This window comes from Nyctibius grandis, chromosome 3 (assembly GCF_013368605.1).
Source record: "Nyctibius grandis isolate bNycGra1 chromosome 3, bNycGra1.pri, whole genome shotgun sequence".
Classification (NCBI taxonomy): domain Eukaryota; kingdom Metazoa; phylum Chordata; class Aves; order Nyctibiiformes; family Nyctibiidae; genus Nyctibius; species Nyctibius grandis.
In genome coordinates, this window is record NC_090660.1 from 90,228,373 (window position 1) to 90,247,817 (window position 19,445).

The window sequence follows — 19,445 nt, forward strand, 5'->3', positions numbered from 1 at the left end:
ATATCTGAGGTAGAACTTACACTAGTTTCCACATTTCAGCCCCCTGATTCTATGGGCTGCTATTTGTGCTTTTTTTTTCCAAGTAACCTACCCTAATATTAATCCTAATTTCTGTCTTTTGTTCCTTTTGTTGTCTGAAACCTGAATTCTAATTCTGCTTACCAGTACCTCTTTGATTTTCTTCATGATTTAATGATATGAATGCAGCTTCTAATGTCAGCTTTTTTTACAGAGGTAAAGAAATTGCAGAAAGAAGGCTCTCACAAAGCAAGAAGCCAGAAAGTCATGCTTTCTGTCATGACTCTAGAAAACTGGCAAATTCTTCAAAAATACTGGATTTTCATTTTTGCATGGAAGAACAGATTTTGTGATTGAGTCCAGGAATCTGTATGTCCTTGATTTGGATAAAGGGGACATTTCAGATGATAACTTGAGGAAGCTGAATGGCTTGAAAGTGTATTTCACTGTGTCAACAAACTTAACAAATATTGATAACTTCATGCAAATTTAATTTTTATTTTTGAGAGTATTCTTTAGAGTAAAAATGACACATGATCTTCTCAGAGATATTTTTTTTCCATTGTCAGCTTTGAGTTTTTCTGGAAAGTAAATTGATTTGCTGACCTGTAGAACTGATACCCAAGAACATGATCGTCACAGGAGACAGTTAGTCTTGAGAGTAGATTATTTTCATAATAAAAGGAAAAAAGTAGAAAGAATGTGTGGAACATATATTATTCTAAATTTCTAGTTCAAATATGCACTTTCAAAAATAAATTATTCCATTTTAAAGAATATCAGTTTTTAAGACACTTCAACAGATCAATATTTTAAAAAATAAAGATGTTCGTGCATATGTGTATAAATACATGATGAGAGGGGGTAATAAAGATGGAGCCAGACTATTCTCAGTGGTGCCCAATGAAAGGATAAATGGTGATGGGCACATGTTGAAATATGGGAAATTCCATTTAAACAGAAGAAACCTTTTTACCGTAAATGATATTGAAAAATGGAACAAGGGAGGTTGTGGGAGTCTCTATCCCTGTAGAGATGGAGACTGGACAATACTGGACACCACTCTGAGCAACCTGCTGTAGTTGACCCAACTTTAAGCAGATGGGGTGGACTAGACAATGTCCAGAGGTTCTTTCCAACCTCAAACATTCTGTGAAAGTCTGAAGTGTTCTGATATGCTGAGCAACCAGTCATCTCAATATATGATCTCCTTAAGTTCTACCAGCTAAGGAATTTAAGGAGTATCCAAAACCAGCTGCCATTTCTGAAACTCGAATTACTGTATTTTTAGACATGCTAGTATATCTTTCTCCTGTAGAAGATGCCTCTTTGTGAGCATTTCTCTGTACAACATAATACACTGCTGAGGAAAGATACTTGTAGTAACTGAGGTAGCTATTTTGGATATTAGTAACCATTATTACTATTGAAAGAGAACTCTTTCTTTGCTGTCATTGTATTGTGGTGCAAAATTGCCTGAAATGCTCATTAAGGCAATACATATGTAACCCTTTTAAGAATACATTTGAAATTTATTTTAGTGTGTAAACATTTAGCTTAAGATATCTTGAAATTCTTGGCTAGTGGATCACTGGGGGTACCTCACGGGGAAGCTCTTCCTGAGGGAAAGCTCTTATTTTGCACTGGATGTCCACTCTATAGCTCAAAAGTTCACTTACTGCCCACTTGATGCTGACAGCATGTAAAGTTCTGCAGGAGTAGCTTTATCTCTGAAAAAAAAGAGATAAAGCTTTGCAGAGATTTATCTCTGCAAAGGCTTAAGTGGATTTTAAATCAGTTTCTATATTGAAGGAATCTTCTTCCTTGAAGAGAATAGTTTTAGTCTCACTTAGGACTTGACCTTTCATAAAAAGTATTATTTTTTAGCCTGTCCTGACCTTTTAAATAAAACAAAAAAATAAAAGATGGTACAGTTTAATTTATAAATTGTTCAACCTTGCATTTTTTTACAATTACCATTTATTCTGTTTAGAGATTAACTTCATTTATTTATTCTGTGTGAGAAATAAGAGAAGAATAATACTTCTTGTTAAATGTAATGCTTTGTTTTGTTCACAGGCACTGTATTTTTCACAGTGATTAAGAAACAGTAATTGTCAGGGTGCATCAAGGGCCAATGGCTCTCTGAAGGCTGGCAAGCTGGGGACAACAGGGGATCTGTGTCGGGGCTGGCAGTGAAGGACATTGCAGATAATTCTGGTCCCACTGACCCCAGCCAGGGATCAGGGCAGGCAGGGGGACAGCCGGAGGCAGACCCAGCCTTGGGCATCGGGCATCTCCATGGGCATGGGGACAGGCCAAGGCCAGGTGGGTACATTCACTTCATGGCTGGGCAGGGCAGGGCTGTGGGGAGCTGGGGACCAGCACTGCTGCGGTGTCGCTGGGGCAGGGACTGATGGCTCAAGGTGAGGGGTCCTGGACCCATAGACATTGGTGAGGGAGGCCTGGGGGAGGCCTGGGAGAGGCTGGGTAGCGCTGTTTAGGCCCATTAGAGCTCTCAGAGTCCCGACAGTCATTGAACAGTACTTCAGTGGTATAAGATACATAGAAATATAATTTACATTTGGTATACAAAACTTCAGATCTAAAGTTATTTGCATTGTAATGCACTTACGTAGTGTAATGTTAGACATAGAATCTTGTTATGGCTGAAGGGAACACAACTTATATGGAGTTAACGATTTATCGTTATTCCAATTAAAGTTTTAACAGTCTAGTGGTCTAAATTATCTAATATAAAAAAGCCTTAATAATAACAGTAATACACTTATAAAAGTTAAGAACCACCTTCCTACTCTCCACTATTTTTCTTGTCTTATTTTCACCCTTTTCACTGTGCTCCTAGGGTGGGGATTACAATGAATTGGTAGCATCTGAGGGTCTGTGTTGGGATGAGTGTGATATTTGGGGGCAGGAGAGAGAGGGAGGGGTTTTCTCTTCAGTCGTTGTTCAGTTCAATTTTTTCTTTTTATATGTTTTCTTAACGCAGGCTGCTCCTTTCTATTGTTCTTTACCAAAATCTGAAAGTTGCACATTAGCCTCACAGCCTCAATAAGTATAAAGGGCTGTTGCTTGTTATGCAGTGAATACGTAGCTTTATCAGAGCTTTACTGTATGCAGTACTCTCAGAGCACAACATTCCTGAAATACAAACAGGTCACAAAATATTCACTTGAGCACTACAAGATTATCAAAACTAGGGAAAACAACCTTAGGCCAAGGCAAGCCTGCATGGGGTCAACACAAATCCTGTGGCCTTGTATTACTAGTGGCAAAATTATACTTACTTGGCTACATTTTTTAGAATTTCTGTATCGTTCTCTGTTAGTTTTGCTAGACACAGGTAGAGTAAACAATGCAAAAGATATACTTAAGATTTGTGTATTCTTTCATATGCAATGAACATATAGAGACTGATTTTAACGTAAACAAGCAAGATACCTTTTCTTCAAGTTTGTCTTTGCCATTTGCCTAGCAAATGAACAACCTTTCTAAGAACTACACATTATTTCTAACAAGTACTAATCTGCTAAAAACAAAAGGAAAAATTATTAGCTCTTAAAACTATCTTCCCTGCAGCGAAGATTAATACATTGGATAAATTTTTGAAGTCTTAAATTACTTTTTTAATCTTTAGTAATAAGTTTCTGTCAAATTACTCCTTGATGCCTAACACTGGATTTAGAATAGAGAATTTGGGCATTTAGCCTGCTTAGGGCAAAGATTAGATACCTGACCTAGATACACAGGAGCAATGACAGAAAGATGTTTTGATATTAAGAGTAAATGAAAGACAATTATTACTGGTTTTATCATTCATTACTTTTCCACACAACTGAACTTCATTGAAAAAATTAAAAGTAGGAGTGCCAAAGTCATATCAATATGTAGTTCCAGCTTTAGCAAGTATTGTTATATCTGGAACTGTATATTTGATTTATGAATGCTAGTTTACTTGCATATAGCACTAAACAGATATTAGGCAACTAGTATTAATATCCCTCTGGTAGTAAAAGGAAAGTGTGAATTTCGTTTTCTTGATAAGAAAAGAGAGAACTGCAATATAATGGCATGTCCAAGGTGACACAAGAAACAGAATTAGAAATCAGAACCTTTAAATTTTAAGCTTATGGAAAACTCTGATTAAATGTCCATAGTACATGTTCACATCAAAGTATTTTTGAAAAGGTACATACAAGATTTTACAATAGTTTTTAACTTGCTTTAAATCCTTTTTGTTTTTTTCAGAAAAGGTAAGTGAGAGCACACATAACAGCAATCAATTAAAGTTGTAACATTTTCCCTGTTATTTCTTGATTCTTCTGCTTAAAATCTTGGAAGAGGATGCTTTCCAAAACTGTCCTAAATCCAGTCATTAAAATCCCACTCATGAAGGAGTCTAGCAGCAGGTTCTGTTCTGGTGTATGGTCCAAGCTAAGCAAAGTAGGTGATATTTCACGCTGCAGAATATATAAAACACATTCAGTTTTCTTTTGTCCTAAGTAGTTTCTGGGGCAAAAAGAAACATAACTTTTTTGTTACATGGTTGCTATACACATTGTTACGTACAGAGTCTGTATATTAATTATTCTTGAAGATTTGCCTGATTGATGTTATCCTATCCTTAAAAAGGGTAGAGAAATCTTTGTGTTGCACTATAATTCACAAGAGCAAATTACAAAGAAATTAAATATATAAGACAATATTGGCAAGGCTTTTTAGTTGACAATAAAGGTACTCTTTTGTAAGATGACTACTAGTAAATACGGCCAATAGATGCGAATACTTTCCATTCCCAGCATTTTATCATTCATTTCATAGATTCCTATAATATTGTTGAAAGAGAGTCTTGAAGAATTTATAAGGGTTTTTGTATGATTATGGTGGATTCCACAGATTTATCTTGCATTCATGTACATCTCTTTTGAGAAGAAAACAAATTATGACTAAATCTATGCAACAAATTATCATATGAAAATAATTCTTTTGTATTTCAAATCATTGCTTTCTCATTTACAAGCATTCATCTGTGTTAAACTTTGGTTTTGTTTTTTTTTCTTAAAAAGAAATAAGCCTTTCAAAAAGTATTTTCTCACTGAAGTTAAACCAACTGAAAAAATAATCTCCATATGTGTGTCTATGTTGGTCATTTCCATATTGTTTTTCTATCAAACAAACATATTTTACTGCAATAAAATCTATTATTTGGATAGATATATGTAAAAGAAAAAAATGGTAATTCTATGTGTAAGTCCTGAGTTTAGTGCACGGGAGATAAATCATGTTAAGGTATTCAGCATTTCTGTATCATCAAAAACTAGAAGGTTGATTTTGTCTGGATAGAAATTCAGATTTTCAAATGTAATCAGTTTGATAAAATTAAGATACATAAATTTACTGTATTTTCAGTATCTACTTAGAAAAATTTCAGATAATCATAAATTCACTGAGAAAAGCATCTGGAAAATCATGGAGACATCCATATGTGCTGAAGGATGACAAATGTCTTTATCTCCTGCATCCCTGAAAATTTCTGGTTGATGCTTAATTGTTACTTTCAGACTGTTCTGGCATATGTCTTACTGCAGCTGTTGATTTGCATTTAAAATTAGTATAAAAGATGGAGAGAAAGAGAAGAAAGAAATAACAACAGAGGTGTTGAAAAAAGAGAGAGAGGAAAAAAACACAAGTAAAAAAAAAATCATAAAAGAATGCAGTAATGCAAAGAAGTGTCTTCTGGTACCAAAAAGAAATAACAATTAAATTCTGAATCAATTCACAAAAATTGTGGACAACATGAAAACAAAAGAAGCAAAAAGTACATATATTAAACTTCTATCTAGACAGCTTTCGGAGTCTGCTATTTGGATAAATCCAGGGATAAGTGCCTATTTGAACTGAAGTCTAGAAATTTGTTTTGAACTGTATTTTTTCAGTTATGTATTTCTGTAAATCCATAGTTTTATTTCCTTCCTGAATAGCTGGGAAATGAAAATCAGTTTGGTCAGAAGAATGTTCTACATCAACTGTTTATACTGATTTTATATTCTCAAATGTATATTTTCATTTCGTATTCCTTTCTTTTCTATTACTTACTTGTAAATTAACAGAAGGAAAACTATAATTTGGACTTAAGAGCAAATAAAAATACCAGAAATTTATGAAGAATTAAAAAGGAGACTTGTGAAAATAATAAGGCCTGAACGACATCTAAAAACATATGTTAAAAGAGTCAAATAACCTGTTACATCTACACTAACTTGAAAATTCCTTTAACAGATCCAGAATACATTCTTCCAATTAGTTTTGTAACTTTCTTGGAAAGTCTTTCAGGCAGCAGATATTTAATGACATAGAACAGAAAAGAGAACAGTTAATCAAGATATTTTATTAGATGAAAAACACCCTTCTTGATGGGACGCACTAGTAACTGCAAAGTTACTTAACTATGGGCAGGTTTAAGTAAGGATACTAAATAAGTCTTGACTGAAAGTCCTTGAACATCTGAAATAAGAATGAAGATGGAATATAGTGATTATTTTTTGAAATTCTATATATGATTGTAACCACCTCTTTTTTTCTTTAATGAAATATGCATTTTATTTTTGCTTAAGGCTGTCAACACTTCTTTCTCAATTGTCCATTGCAAAAGGGTAGAATAGTTTATTTCTTGCTATTAAGATGCAGAGGAAAAATCTCAGGCTGACTTCATTATCACTTTACTGTAGTGAGTCCCATTTAGGGTCATCTTCATTAAGGACCTTTAGCTTTGTTTAGATAGTCTGTGGTGGGATCATATGTATCACAAGGATTAATAAAGTTCTGCATATTCAATTCATCCTGAATAAACAAGATAGTGAATATCCCTATTTGCTCTCACATTTTGAACTCAGTCTGATTCTTAGGAATTAATCAATAAAACTAATTCTAATGAATTAGAATAGTTGGTGAGTAGTAGCCTTAGATCCCGTTTATTTGGTATTATGAACAATTTGCCAGTTTTAATCTGTCTTCTACTGCTGAGGACATGTAAATTTACATTGAAAACATGTACATTTAGAGGATAGTCATAAATGGTCCATACTCTCAACAGTCAATATAGTCAAGGACAGGGTTGCCATCCATAGGGACATAGACAAGCTGGAGGAATGGGCCAACAGGAATTTTGTGAGAGTCAACAAGGGCAAATGCAAAGCCCTGCACCTGGGTAGGAAGAACCCATGGCAACAGGACTGTCTGATAGCAAGGAGCTCTGCTGAAAAGGCCCTGTGGGTTGTGGCAGACAGCAAGCTTGTGACTCAGCAGTGTGCCCTGGCAACAAAGAGGATGAACAGCATCCTGGGTTACATTAACAGGAATGTAGCCAGTAGATCAAAGGGGAGGATTATTATCCTTTACTCAGCACTCCTGTGACCAGGCTAGAATAGGGCATGATGTTTTGGGCCCCATGACAGGAAAGATGAGTTCTTCGCTGAAGCAAGTTCAGTGGAGGACCACCAAGATGGTTGGGAGCTGGAGCGCTTGCCCTCTGAGAAGAGGTTGAGTGAGCTGGGCTTTTCCAGCCTGGAGAAGAGGGGAAAGCTAATAGCAGCTTCGAAATGCCTGCAAGGGGGTTTTTGAAAAGACAGAGCCAAGCTTTTCATGGTGGAGCATGGTGTGAGGACGAGAGACAACTGAAAAAATTTGAAATGAGATCTTTAGGCCAGATATAAAGAAAAACTTTTCTTCTATGCAGACAGTCATACATTTGAGCAAATTGTTCAGGAAAATTGTGCAGTCTCCATCCTAGGATGTTTTCTCCAGGCCCAATAGGATAAATCCCTGAGCAACTGGTCTGACCTCATGACTGACCCTGCTTTAGGTTGTTGTGACAATATAAGACCACCTGAGGTCCATTTCACCCTGAGTTATTCTATGATCCTGTGGATAAAAATTGTTTTAATCCCAGTGTGATATGAACCAAACTCACACTACAGAATGTTCACTCTGTTTTTGATCAGTTTGACTCTTAATCAGCATGGTATTACTAACCAGTGGACAAATAAATAGTGTTAGAAGGTTTGTTTGTTCACCAGTTGTATCTGAAATAAAAGCAAATTTAGAAAATCTTTAAAACTTTTGCTGAATACTTCTTTATGAATCAACTTCTTTAGCTGCATTTCAGACATTTAGTGGTGGGCTTTAAACTTAGTCAAGTTATACTGGCCGTGCTTTCAGCCTGTGGAATAATAGATGTTACAGTAACATACTTCATGTCAAAGCTCTGTTTAAAAATGGCCTTGCACTGGAAATAGTTTCTTTAGTTCAGTTGATGGTTAATATCTGAAAGCAAGGTAATTTTGTAATTTCACAAGTCACTTTAATTTAGTGAATTAATTAATTTTCCTTAAATTCCTGTTTGAAACCTGCTAAAACATAATTTTCAGTCATGTCTTGTAAGAAAGAATGGCCATTAAATATTGATGGTTAATTATGTTAATCTTATGAAAAAAAAACCATCTTGTTAATTGTGGATTTAAATTAAACAATTAAACCCATGTGTTAATGCATGTTGACTAATCACTGATACTTTACCTTGTGGAAGCCTGTGGAACTGGAAGAAAAAACAATTCTGTTTTAATAGGAGACAACAGCCACATCTGAAATCTAAGTCTTAATTTGGGATTGAGCACAACATGTTAACATATCATAGAGTTTAAGCTTCTAAAATGAGCATAAAACTCAGGTTGTCCTGTCTGAAATTAATTGATTTTGGTTAAGAAAACAACTTAGAGAATTGACTTTGCCTGATTCTGCTTCCCAACACATATGGCATACAGTTTCTAAAAGTTACTGAATTTTAATTTAGTATTGGCACATTACTTACAAGTTACAATAATACATTTTAAATATCTATACTGATTGGAGAGGGAAATACATTGTTCTAGCATTCCCATTTCAAAAGGAAGCTTTCCCAAGTCATAGTCTTCTAAAAGGGAAGAAAAAAATGTTTCAGTAAAAGCATTTTCACTGTATTAGATACCATTTTCTGCCTTATTTTTTTTTGCTCTGAATGCTTCTGCAGAGTGGGCAAAGGTATTCATTATCTACCCAGATTATTTTATTCCCTCAGGGATTACTTGTAAAAAATTAGTTGATTAGATTAATTTAAATGAGAACTTCCACTATGATTTTATCTGGGGTAAATTTCCTTTGCTATTGTGTTTACAACAAGAACCCTATGTACACTTTCAACATATTGCATATGCAAAGTGTGTGCATCTAGCACGAATTCATAATCTATTTCTGGAGCTTTGTTTTAGGGAAATGTCAAAGGGTCTTGCCGCTTTCCTTTACTAAAAATGATCTTGGAATCAGGAGCAACCTCCACTCCTATATAAATAGAAAGGCTTATGGGTCTTCCATATGTTTGCATTATCCGAAGTTTTAGTAGTTACAACACTTTTGAGTAGTGGTTCATTCAGACTAGTTTTCAGAACTGAATTGCTCTGTAGATCATCAGCTTGATGTCCTTCCACTTCTACATAGTTGAGAATTTTTATGTGTAGATACTGCTTCAAATTTTTCCTCACCTAAGCAGGCTAATTTTACACATGAAAGGTCCTCAGTTTTACTGATTTTAATCTGTTCTTCATCCACAGGGTGTCACTTAGAGAAATGGTTGTCCAGTCTAGTAGGTCTCAGACTGCTTTAGTCTGGGCTGGTCAGGTTCCCTTTCTTTGTGAACACATGCCCCAAGCAATAATTACTCTTCTTGCCTCCATATCCTTATTGCTTCATCCCATGGTGCAGCCTGGTAGTTTCTCAAGCCTCAGATTTTCTCAGTTGCTGATTGTGAATTTGAAGTTATGACCTACCTCTGAGTTGACTTCAGCTGACTGAAAATTGTTGGTTTAAACTTTATCCAAACAGTAGACATCAGTCTTCCTTTCTTACTTCTTGTACCATTTTTCACAGCTAGTTTGTCCTCTTTTTTTATCTTTATTTTTTTTTACCAGAATATTAAGGGAAAATAATGGAAGGGGGCAGGGCGAGGGAAGTTGTATCATATAGGAAATTACAATTTTTAAAATAGGCTCTTTGACAAACTGAATTTGCATATTTGTCAAATTTGACTGCAGGTGACTGAAGTGGAGAGTATGTTACATTGCCTATACAACATAGGTGTTTCAATTGGTCTAAACTAGTTTTCATAGATGCTAAGACAGTAAAGTTCATGCTTTTACAGGTTATAAATGATATTTAGATAAACATGAATGTATCTATTCTATGCAGTAGCTAATACTTACCATTAATTTTGTCTTAAAATCTTCTGTGTAAATCACATCACGCTGTTTACCTTTTACTGATCTGCATCAGTGCTTTTTTGCAGTGTAAGTGGATGTGGAAGCCTAACAATTTAGGTGTTTTGCTTGAAAGTTGCCTCTGTATCATAGTAGTATATATCATAGTAGTATAGTACTTTTCAATGTATAAGCTTTGAAGATTTAAGTAAGCATAATTTTCTTTCTTTTTTCTTTTGAGATTAAATTTCTCTTGTTTTAATTTAAAGTGCTGTGCATCTTTAAAGTACTAGGAGATAACATGTCGTTTGTCTGAGATTCTGAATATAGTTTTGCTTTGAGCTTGATATTGGGAGCATATGATTGCCTGTTCTTGTACATTTTCTTGCATGATAAAAGACGCTTCCACATACATTTTCCTTAAATAGTGGTGGCTATGTAACATGCAATAAATTTTCTTAGTTTTAGCTAACATTATCCTGTTCAAAAATATCTCTTGACCATGTACTTGTATTTTCTGTGTTTTAATCTTGATACCAGTCTGTAAAATTTATTGTACCCTGGATCATAACTAGTCTAGTCTTTTGGTGTTATTCATTGTTGTGACAATTTTCTTCTTTTATTCTAAAACAAGGAATAAAACGTGTCTAGGTCTATTTTAGTTCCTTATACTGCTGTCATCATAGGACAGTAAGTAGTAAACCCAGAGTCTTACCTGGTGCTTTTAAGGTTGTTTAGTTTTGCAGGGGAAACCACCACTGTATGATCTAGACGTAGGGATTGAGTGCACCCTCAGTAAATCTGCAGATGACACCAAGCTGGGTGGCAGTGTCAATCTGCTGGAGGGTAGGAAGGCCCTTCAGAGGGATTTGGACAGGTTAGATAGATGGGCCGAGACCAACAGCATGAGGTTCAAAAAGAACAAGTGCTGGGTCTTACACTTCGGCCACAACAACCCCATGCAGCTCTACAGGCTGGGGGAAGAGTGGTTAGAAAGCGGCCCGGTGGAAAGAGACCTGGGGGTGCTGATCGACAGCCAGCTAAACATGAGCCAGCAGTGTGCCCAGGTGGCCAAGAAGGCCAATGGCATCCTGGCCTCTAGTAGGAATAGTGTAGCCAGCCAGTCTAGGGAAGTGATCGTCCTTCTCTACTCGGCACTGGTGAAGCCGCATCTTGAGTACTGTGTTCAGTTCTGGGCCCCGCACTTCAAGAAAGACGTTGAGGTGTTGGAGTGAGTCCAGAGGAGGGCGACCAAGCTGGTGAAGGGTCTGGAGGGTCTGACCTATGAGGAATGGCTGAGGGAGCTGGGGTTGTTTAGCCTGGAGAAGAGGAGGCTCCGAGGTGACCTTATTGCAGTCTACAACTACCTGAAGGGAGGTTGTAGTGAAGTGGGAGTTGGCCTCTTCTCCCAGGCAACTAGCGATAGGACAAGAGGATATAGCCTCAAGCTTCGCCAGGGGAGGTTCAGGTTGGACATCAGGAAGAATTTCTTTCCAGAAAGGGTCATTAGACATTGGAATGGGCTGCCCAGGGAGGTGGTGGAGTCACCATCTCTGGATGTGTTTAAGAAAAGACTGGACATGGCACTTAGTGCCATGGTCTAGTTGACATGGTGGTGTAAGGGCAATGGTTGGACTCGATGATCCCAGAGGTCTCTTCCAACCTGGTTGAATCTGTGATTCTGTGATTCTGTGATTTAGAAGTGCTATACTGCAGAACAGATATTAAGACATTTAATGTAAGATAGTAAAAATATGTACCCATAGCAGCCCTATTAGTTGTCTGTATAATGCATAAGTATTTTGTTATGGTAATATTTTTTTCGTAGTATAGCAAAATAAAACATTTTCAGCCTAAAATTTCTGCAGTAAACAAAAGAGACTTTATTAGCAAGACTGAGTATTTTTGACATTAGAATATGTTCCATTTATTTATACAGTACATATGATAATTCTGTCAAGAGATTTGATATGCCTTGCACACGAAAGGTGTAATACACTGCTCAGTTCCTTTGGGAGCCTTATTTCCGTTCTCTAGTGTATAGGTTCTTATAACAGAGCAAAAGCTCTGGTTTGTTTCCATCCTGTCATCACCCACTACACTTAAAGGACAAGTCTCAAAGTCTGTGTGAGAGGACAGCTCAGAAATAAAAAGAGAAATGTGGAATATTACTGTTTGAATGACTGTTCAAGAGCATCTTAATCATTCTTACGGAATAAAAAAGCCATGTTTTAAAGATACTAGTACAACATAGTACAGTTAATGCTACTTCGACTTTGTTTATGCAAATTTTTTATTATGCATTGCCCAGTCATTTATTCGTTCCAGTCACAACGGAGTTGCTACTGTGTTAGATGTTCTAAATGCGCACAGGTGAGACACTTGGCTTCCAAACCTTTGCAGCCAAATCTGGGGAATGGGGAAGGGTGAAAAGGTTAATAAAATATTAAAAATTCCCACATGGGTTATATATTTTAGCTACTAGACAAGTTAGAAATATTAATTTAATATTTTCACAAGCAGTGCATGGACAATTTTTTAACTCATCAAACATTTTGTGAGTGGGTTTTTTTGAGCAAAATGATTTGGCCTATTACAGGAATCAGAGCAAAAAGAGAATCACAGATGCAGTCTTTGTCCAATATCAAGTAGATGTAATTATGCTTAGATTTTTTCTTTAAATGTGTACCTTTTACTATTCATCTACCCTTGGCCTTGTATCAAGTCTAAATGAGCTTTTAGAGCCCTGTCAAGCTTTGATGAAAACAATCAAGCGTATGAACGCATTTGGTAGCATTATTAACAGTTGGAGTATGGAAGCTTCGCCTGCTACCTAGGTTGCTATATAATGCTGCTGTAGTGCTCCTTGATAGGGTGGTTATCACTTTTCTACACATGGGGTCCTTTTTAATGATAAAGCTGTGTAGTTTGCTCTAGCTATGCTGCTTTCAGGACTGAGTTTGCAGGAGTGGAAATTATATGCTGTCACTCTGACTGGTACAAAAGTTTATACTATAAGCTTTTGCTGAGATTTAAAACTAAGCGTGTAATATCACTGAAATTACAAAGTGTTCACTAGCACTAAAAAAATGTTCTGATTACTTCAAGTTTTTAAGTAAAGCATATTGACTTTCTTCTTTTCACGTCAGTTGTCTTTACTATGTTAAACAGAGGGAAATTTAATCTTTTAGGTTGATCAGGAAAACATAATTCAAAAGAAAAAGTTAGCATCCAGTGCTACTGTGTGTCCCACAGGTTCTTCCACTTTGATCAAAACTGCCTCCACTGGTGAGTTAGAGGAGCGTATTGCGGCCACTACTGGTGCTATTACTGTTGCTAGCACATCTGCTGATGTTGCTGTACCCAGTGCAGTGACCACCTATAGACAACCTTCTGAAGAGCAACAAGTGCAAGCTATGAATATAAGAAAATCAATTCTGGAGTCGGCCACTTCCAAGGAAGCACTCTCCCTTCATCAAGCAAATATACAAAGCACAAGAAGATGCCCAAGAAATGCTGAGCAGATAGAAAGAACTAAAGAACTTGCAGTTGTTACTCATAGAGGTATTGGATATTATTTTACTTCTGCCCATGTAGTTGCAGAAAAATATTTTGTATAAATTAAAAGTGAAAAGTCAGTTATCCATTCAGGAAATGTAATTGGACCAAACAGGAAAGTGATTAAATCTGCTTAAAATTCAGTTCTAGTGGGGTAGCCAGATGGAAAAATGAAATTAATAATAATATTGTCATAGTGATTTAAATTAATTTGATTTATGAAAAGACAAAAGGGAAAGATAAGGAATTTTCTTTTGATGCCACTTTATAGCTTATATCATTATACTTCACTATCAAACCTAGTGTGAGATCTGATTAAAGTTTAGAGAATTGAGATTAAAATATTAATCTATTCTGCATATGTGTTTAGACATAATCAACTATAGCATAAATAGCTGCTTTGTTCTAAACTAATCAGTGATGCAGTTGTAACCATCTCCCTTCTGCTTAAGTCTTAAGAAAATTTTGGCTTTTTAAAACATTTGTACTATTTATTCTATCAAACATGAAATCAATGAATGAAGCAAAGTTTAGAACACTAGGGAATTCAGTTGCAAGTATTAAAGTAGTAAAGCTAAAGATTTGATATGTTTCTATATTCAGATGATTTAAACGACATGCTAATGTACTAATAATGAACAACATTTGAAGTATAAACAAGGCATTATTTATTGTGTTAAAAGGTAAATGACAATATCTGAAACATGAGGCTGAGAAACAATGCTGGAATGTCTTCATTTAACCAGCATAAATATTCAGAAACAAATTGCATGTGGTATGTTTTTACATATACACAAGTCCAGGTAAGGAGCAGCTTAATTTTGCAGGTTCATGTTGTTGAATACTATTTATTACAAATTTTTAATTTTTATTGTGTGCTAATCCATTGTTTTGCGTGAATCTATTGTACATGAAGAATTTATAAACATAAATATGCAGAGGAGGAACATCTTTTATAGCACAAGCAATTTGTAGAAGTCTCATTATATGGTTGATATTTTGTAAAGACAACTTCAGATTGTAATCTGTTGTCCTACTGGATCAGAGAGTCTCCTAGTATAAGTTATTGTATCTTCATTTACTAATACCTTTTGAAGCGGCAGAGCTGCAGTTCTACAGAATTTTAAAACATGTAATTTAAGTAGGATAACTAAAAAACAAGCACTGTGTTTGGTTTACATAAGAAAGAGAAATCATTAAACAACTATTATGTTTCATTTTTATTAATTTCAGCAGAAAGCTGAAGCTTTTTCATGGTTATCAACTGGTATAAAATAATTAATAGAGTTTGGTTTGTACTGGTTGTGTGGCTATGCATTCACTTCAGAACATCTTTGGTCAAGTTAAAAAAACAGGCTTATTTTCAGTTATGAGGGATTATCTGAAGGCCTTAATAATCTCTCCTAATTTAAAGACATGATAATGTACTAATTTGGTGGTTAAATTGGGTAGCATTTGTGATATACATACAGTTTCTTCCATCTTCTGTTTGTAATCTTTACACTACAATGTCCTCTCTACTGTTTTCTCTCTGTCCTTTTCTTCTCTGACCTATCCTTTAATATAAGATATAGTTAAGGCACATACTTCAGAATTACTTTTCATATTAAAGTGCTAAAACTTACATTATGAAAGAAAGAAAAAGTTAGAGACCAAGATACTGCTAAATTAATGTTATGGTGCTTATTTATCACATATTAAAGTAGTACCACAGGTACTAAAAGGTATCACAACCCACACACAGTGAAATCAGTCTTGTATAGACCTTACTGGAGAAGAAAACCCATAGTTAGTTCTGTGTGTGGTTTATTCTCTCATGCCACATTTAAAGTTCTGATTTTGCTAGCATTCTTTATACAAAATCTTTTAATTTTTTTTTCACTATATCATACTCACAGAAGAGTGCACATGTGTGTGCTATTAGAGTGGGTATTCATATACTAAGTAAAAAATTACCATTTTTGCTTGGCTAACACTAATATTTTATAGTTTACTTATAATAGCCATGAAAATATATAATATTGACCTTCATTAAATAACCTGTAATAGTCTTCCATAAAGTATTCCTCATTAGAAAGACACAGACATATTTTCAAGGAATTTTTGTGAATATGAGATTATTGTTAATTGACTTGAAGAAACTTCCATTATGGGGAGATATCCCACAGGTGTTTCTATGGAGTTTCCTGTAGGTTTCTATTGAAGTATTTTAGCCTCTCTTTGACAATGAAATATCCACAGAAGCATAGAATCATGGAATCATTTTGGTTGAAAAGGATCTTTAAGTTCAAGTCCAACCGTTAACCTAACACTGCCAAGTCCACCACTAAACCATGTCCCTAAGCACCATACCTACACGTCTTTTAAATACCTCCAGGGATGATGACTCCACCACTTCCCTGGGCAGCCTGTTCCAATGTTTGATAAACCTTTCAGTGAAGAAATTTTTCCTAATATCCAATCTAAACCTCCCCTGGCACAACTTGAGGCCATTTACTCACGTCCTATCACTTGCCACTTAGAAGAGACTGACACCCACCTCACTACAACCTCCTTTCAGGTAGATGTAAAGACTGATGAGGTCTCCCCTCAGCCTCCTTTTCTCCAGGCTAAACAACCCCAGTTCTCTCAGCCACTCCTCATAAGACTTGTGCTCTAGACCCTTCACAAGCTTCATTGCCCTTCTTTGGACTCGCTCCCAGCACCTCAATGTCTTTCTTGTAGTGAGGGGCCCAAAACTGAACACAGTATTCTAGGTGCAGCCTCACCAGTGGTGAGTACAGAGGGACGATCATTCCCTAGTCCTGCTGGCCACAGTATTTCTGATACAATCCAGGATGGTGTTGGCCGCCTTGGCCACCTGGGCACACTGCTGACTCACATTCAGCTGGCTGTTGATCAACATCCCCGGGTCCTTTCCTGCCAGACAGCTTTCCAGCTACTTTCCCCCCAGCCTGTAGCATTGCATGGGGTTGTTGTGACCCAGCTGCAGGACCCGACACTTAGCCTTGTTGAACCTCATACAGTAGGTCTCAGCCCATCGATCCAGCCTGTCGAGATCCCTCTGCAGAGCCTTCCTACCCTCAATCAGATCAACACACCTGCCCAACTTGGTGTCATCTGCAAACTTACTGAGGGTGCACTCGATCCCCTCATCCAGATCGTTGACAAAGATATTAAAGAGAACTCGTCCCAATACTGAGCCCTGGGGAACACCACTTGTGACAGGCTGCCAACTGGATTTGAGTCCATTCACACCTCTTTGGGTTTGACCATCCAGCCAGTTTTTTACCCAGCAAAGAGTATGTCTGTCCAAGCCATGACCAGTCAGTTTCTCCACGTAAATGCTGTGGGAAACAGTGTCAAAGGCTTTACTAAAGTCTAGGTAGACAACATCCACAGCCTTTCCCTCATCTACTAAGAGGGTCATCTTGCCATAGAAGGAGATCAGGTTAGTCAAGCAGGACCTGTCTTTCATAAACCCATGCTGACTGGGTCTGATCGCCTGGTTGTCCTGTACCTGTCATGTGATGGCGCTCAGGATGGTCTGCTCCATAACCTTCTCTGACACTGAGGTCAGACTCACAGGCCTAGAGTTCCCCAGATCCTCCTTCTGTCCCTTCTTGTAGATGGGCATCACATTTGCTAACCTCCAGTCAACTTGTAGTCCTCCTGGGTTGCCCACCCCTTTTCTAAAGCTCATAAACTCTCCTTTTTTTTCCTAAGTTCCAGCCAAAGCTCTCTGTTCAACCAGGCCAGTCTTCTTCCCTGACATCTTGTCTTTTGGCACATGGGGACAGCCTTCTCCTGCACCTTTAAGTTTGCTTCCTTGAAGAGTGTCCAACCTTCCTGGACTCCTTTGCCCTTCAGGACTGCCTCCCAAGGGACCCTGTCAACCAGGCTCCTAAACAGGCCCAGGTGGCAGTTCTGCTGACCCTCCTCCTTACTTCTCCAAGAATTGAAAACTCTGTCATTTCATGATTGCTATGCCTAAGGCGGCTTTCAACCATCACATCACCTACAAGCTGTTCTCTGTTCACAAACAACAGGTCCAGTGGGACACCTTCCCTAGTTGTCTCACTGACCAGCTGTGTCAGGAAGTTATCTTTCACACACTCCAGGAACCTCCAAGACTGTTTCCTCTGTGCTCTATTGCATTTCCAGTGGACATCTAGTAAGTTGACGTCCCCCATAAGAATAAGGGCTACTGATCATGAGACTCCCCCCAGCTGCTTATAGAATATTTCGTCTGCCTCTTCATCCTGGTTGGGTGGTCTATAACAGACTCCCACCATGATATCTGCCTTGTTGGCCTTCGCCCTGATTCTTGCCCATAAACACTCAACTCTATCAATCACCATCCTCAAGCTCTAGACGATCAAAACACTCCCTAACATACAGGGCCACCCCACTGCCTCTCCTACCTTGCCTATCCCTTCTGAAGAGTTTATAGCTGTCCATTGCAGCTCTTCAGTTGTGCAAGTCATCCCCATCATGTTTCTGTGATGGCAGCTATGTCATAGTTTTCCTACTGCACAAGGGCTTCCAGCTCTTCCTGTTTGTTGCCCGTGCTGTGTGCATTGTTGTAAATGCACTCCAGTTGGATCCTGCCACCTTTGTGAGGGGAGAAGCCCTAATTCTTGCATGACCATTTTCAGGCACTTCTGTGGTTTCTAACCCATCAATAACCCTTGTGTCTCTGCTGCCACATGGCTTTTCATCTCCTGCCTCCACTGAGACTGCAGACTGAAGGACCTCACTAGCACACCATCCCACAAACATTGGCGTGCCGCCTCCAGGCTTATCTCTAGTGAGCCTGGTTTTATCCCCTTCCCCCTTCAATACTAGTTTAGAGCTCTTTTGATGAGTCCTTTTCCCCTTTTGAGACAGGTGTACCTCATCTGTTGCCAGCAGACCTGGTGTCCTGTAGATTGACCTGTGATCAAAAACCCCAAAATTCTGCTCGTGACACTAGTCTCGGAGCCAGGTATTGATCTTCTGTCTCTTCCTGTTTCTTCCCTCATCATTCCCTGCAAGAATAAAAAACTACTTGTCTTGCCCTGCATATTAAATTACCATGGAACTGTATATAAGAGCTACTTGAGAAGTTTATGTAAATTATTTTTAAAATTCTTTCTCTATTAAATAGATATTAAAAATTAGTTTTTACTTTTGAAATATAGTTTCCTGTGCTCTTGATCATAATTTAAGAATTATAGTCTTAAATTTATGCAAATTAATACTTGAAAAGATAAAAATTAATATATTAAATATAATTTACTGAAACTTACTTTATCATATATATGTGTCTTTAAATGGCAAAAACGTACTGTACATGTAGTCCTCACTGTAGGCTTTTTTGAGAATGTTACTAGTGAGATCAGAATAGTGCTGTTTTATGTTACATTAACACTGATGCAAAATGATAACTATAGAAGAGTTGTACTGTTGGCTTCCATAGGATTGTTCTGTGAATAAAATCTTTCAGAATGAGTAAACAGTAACAATACTGTTTTGTTTCCTAAACAGTTTTTTTTTTTTTAAGTGTATGTATAAAAGAGTTGT

At 37.1% G+C, this 19,445-nt stretch overlaps 1 protein-coding gene across 3 annotated transcripts in view; it reads left to right on the forward strand.

Annotated features, from left to right (window-relative positions):
- The window catches only part of CSMD3 (CUB and Sushi multiple domains 3), a 790,297-nt gene that overhangs the window by 278,590 nt on the left and 492,262 nt on the right, over positions 1-19,445 (forward strand). The window contains exon 7 of one of the 3 annotated variants that reach the window (XM_068397267.1): positions 13,578-13,886. The exons of the other annotated variants lie outside the window; for them this stretch is intronic. Coding sequence (XP_068253368.1) covers positions 13,578-13,886 — 309 coding nt within the window. The remainder of the gene's footprint in view (positions 1-13,577; positions 13,887-19,445) is intronic. 3 annotated transcript variants of the gene reach the window in all.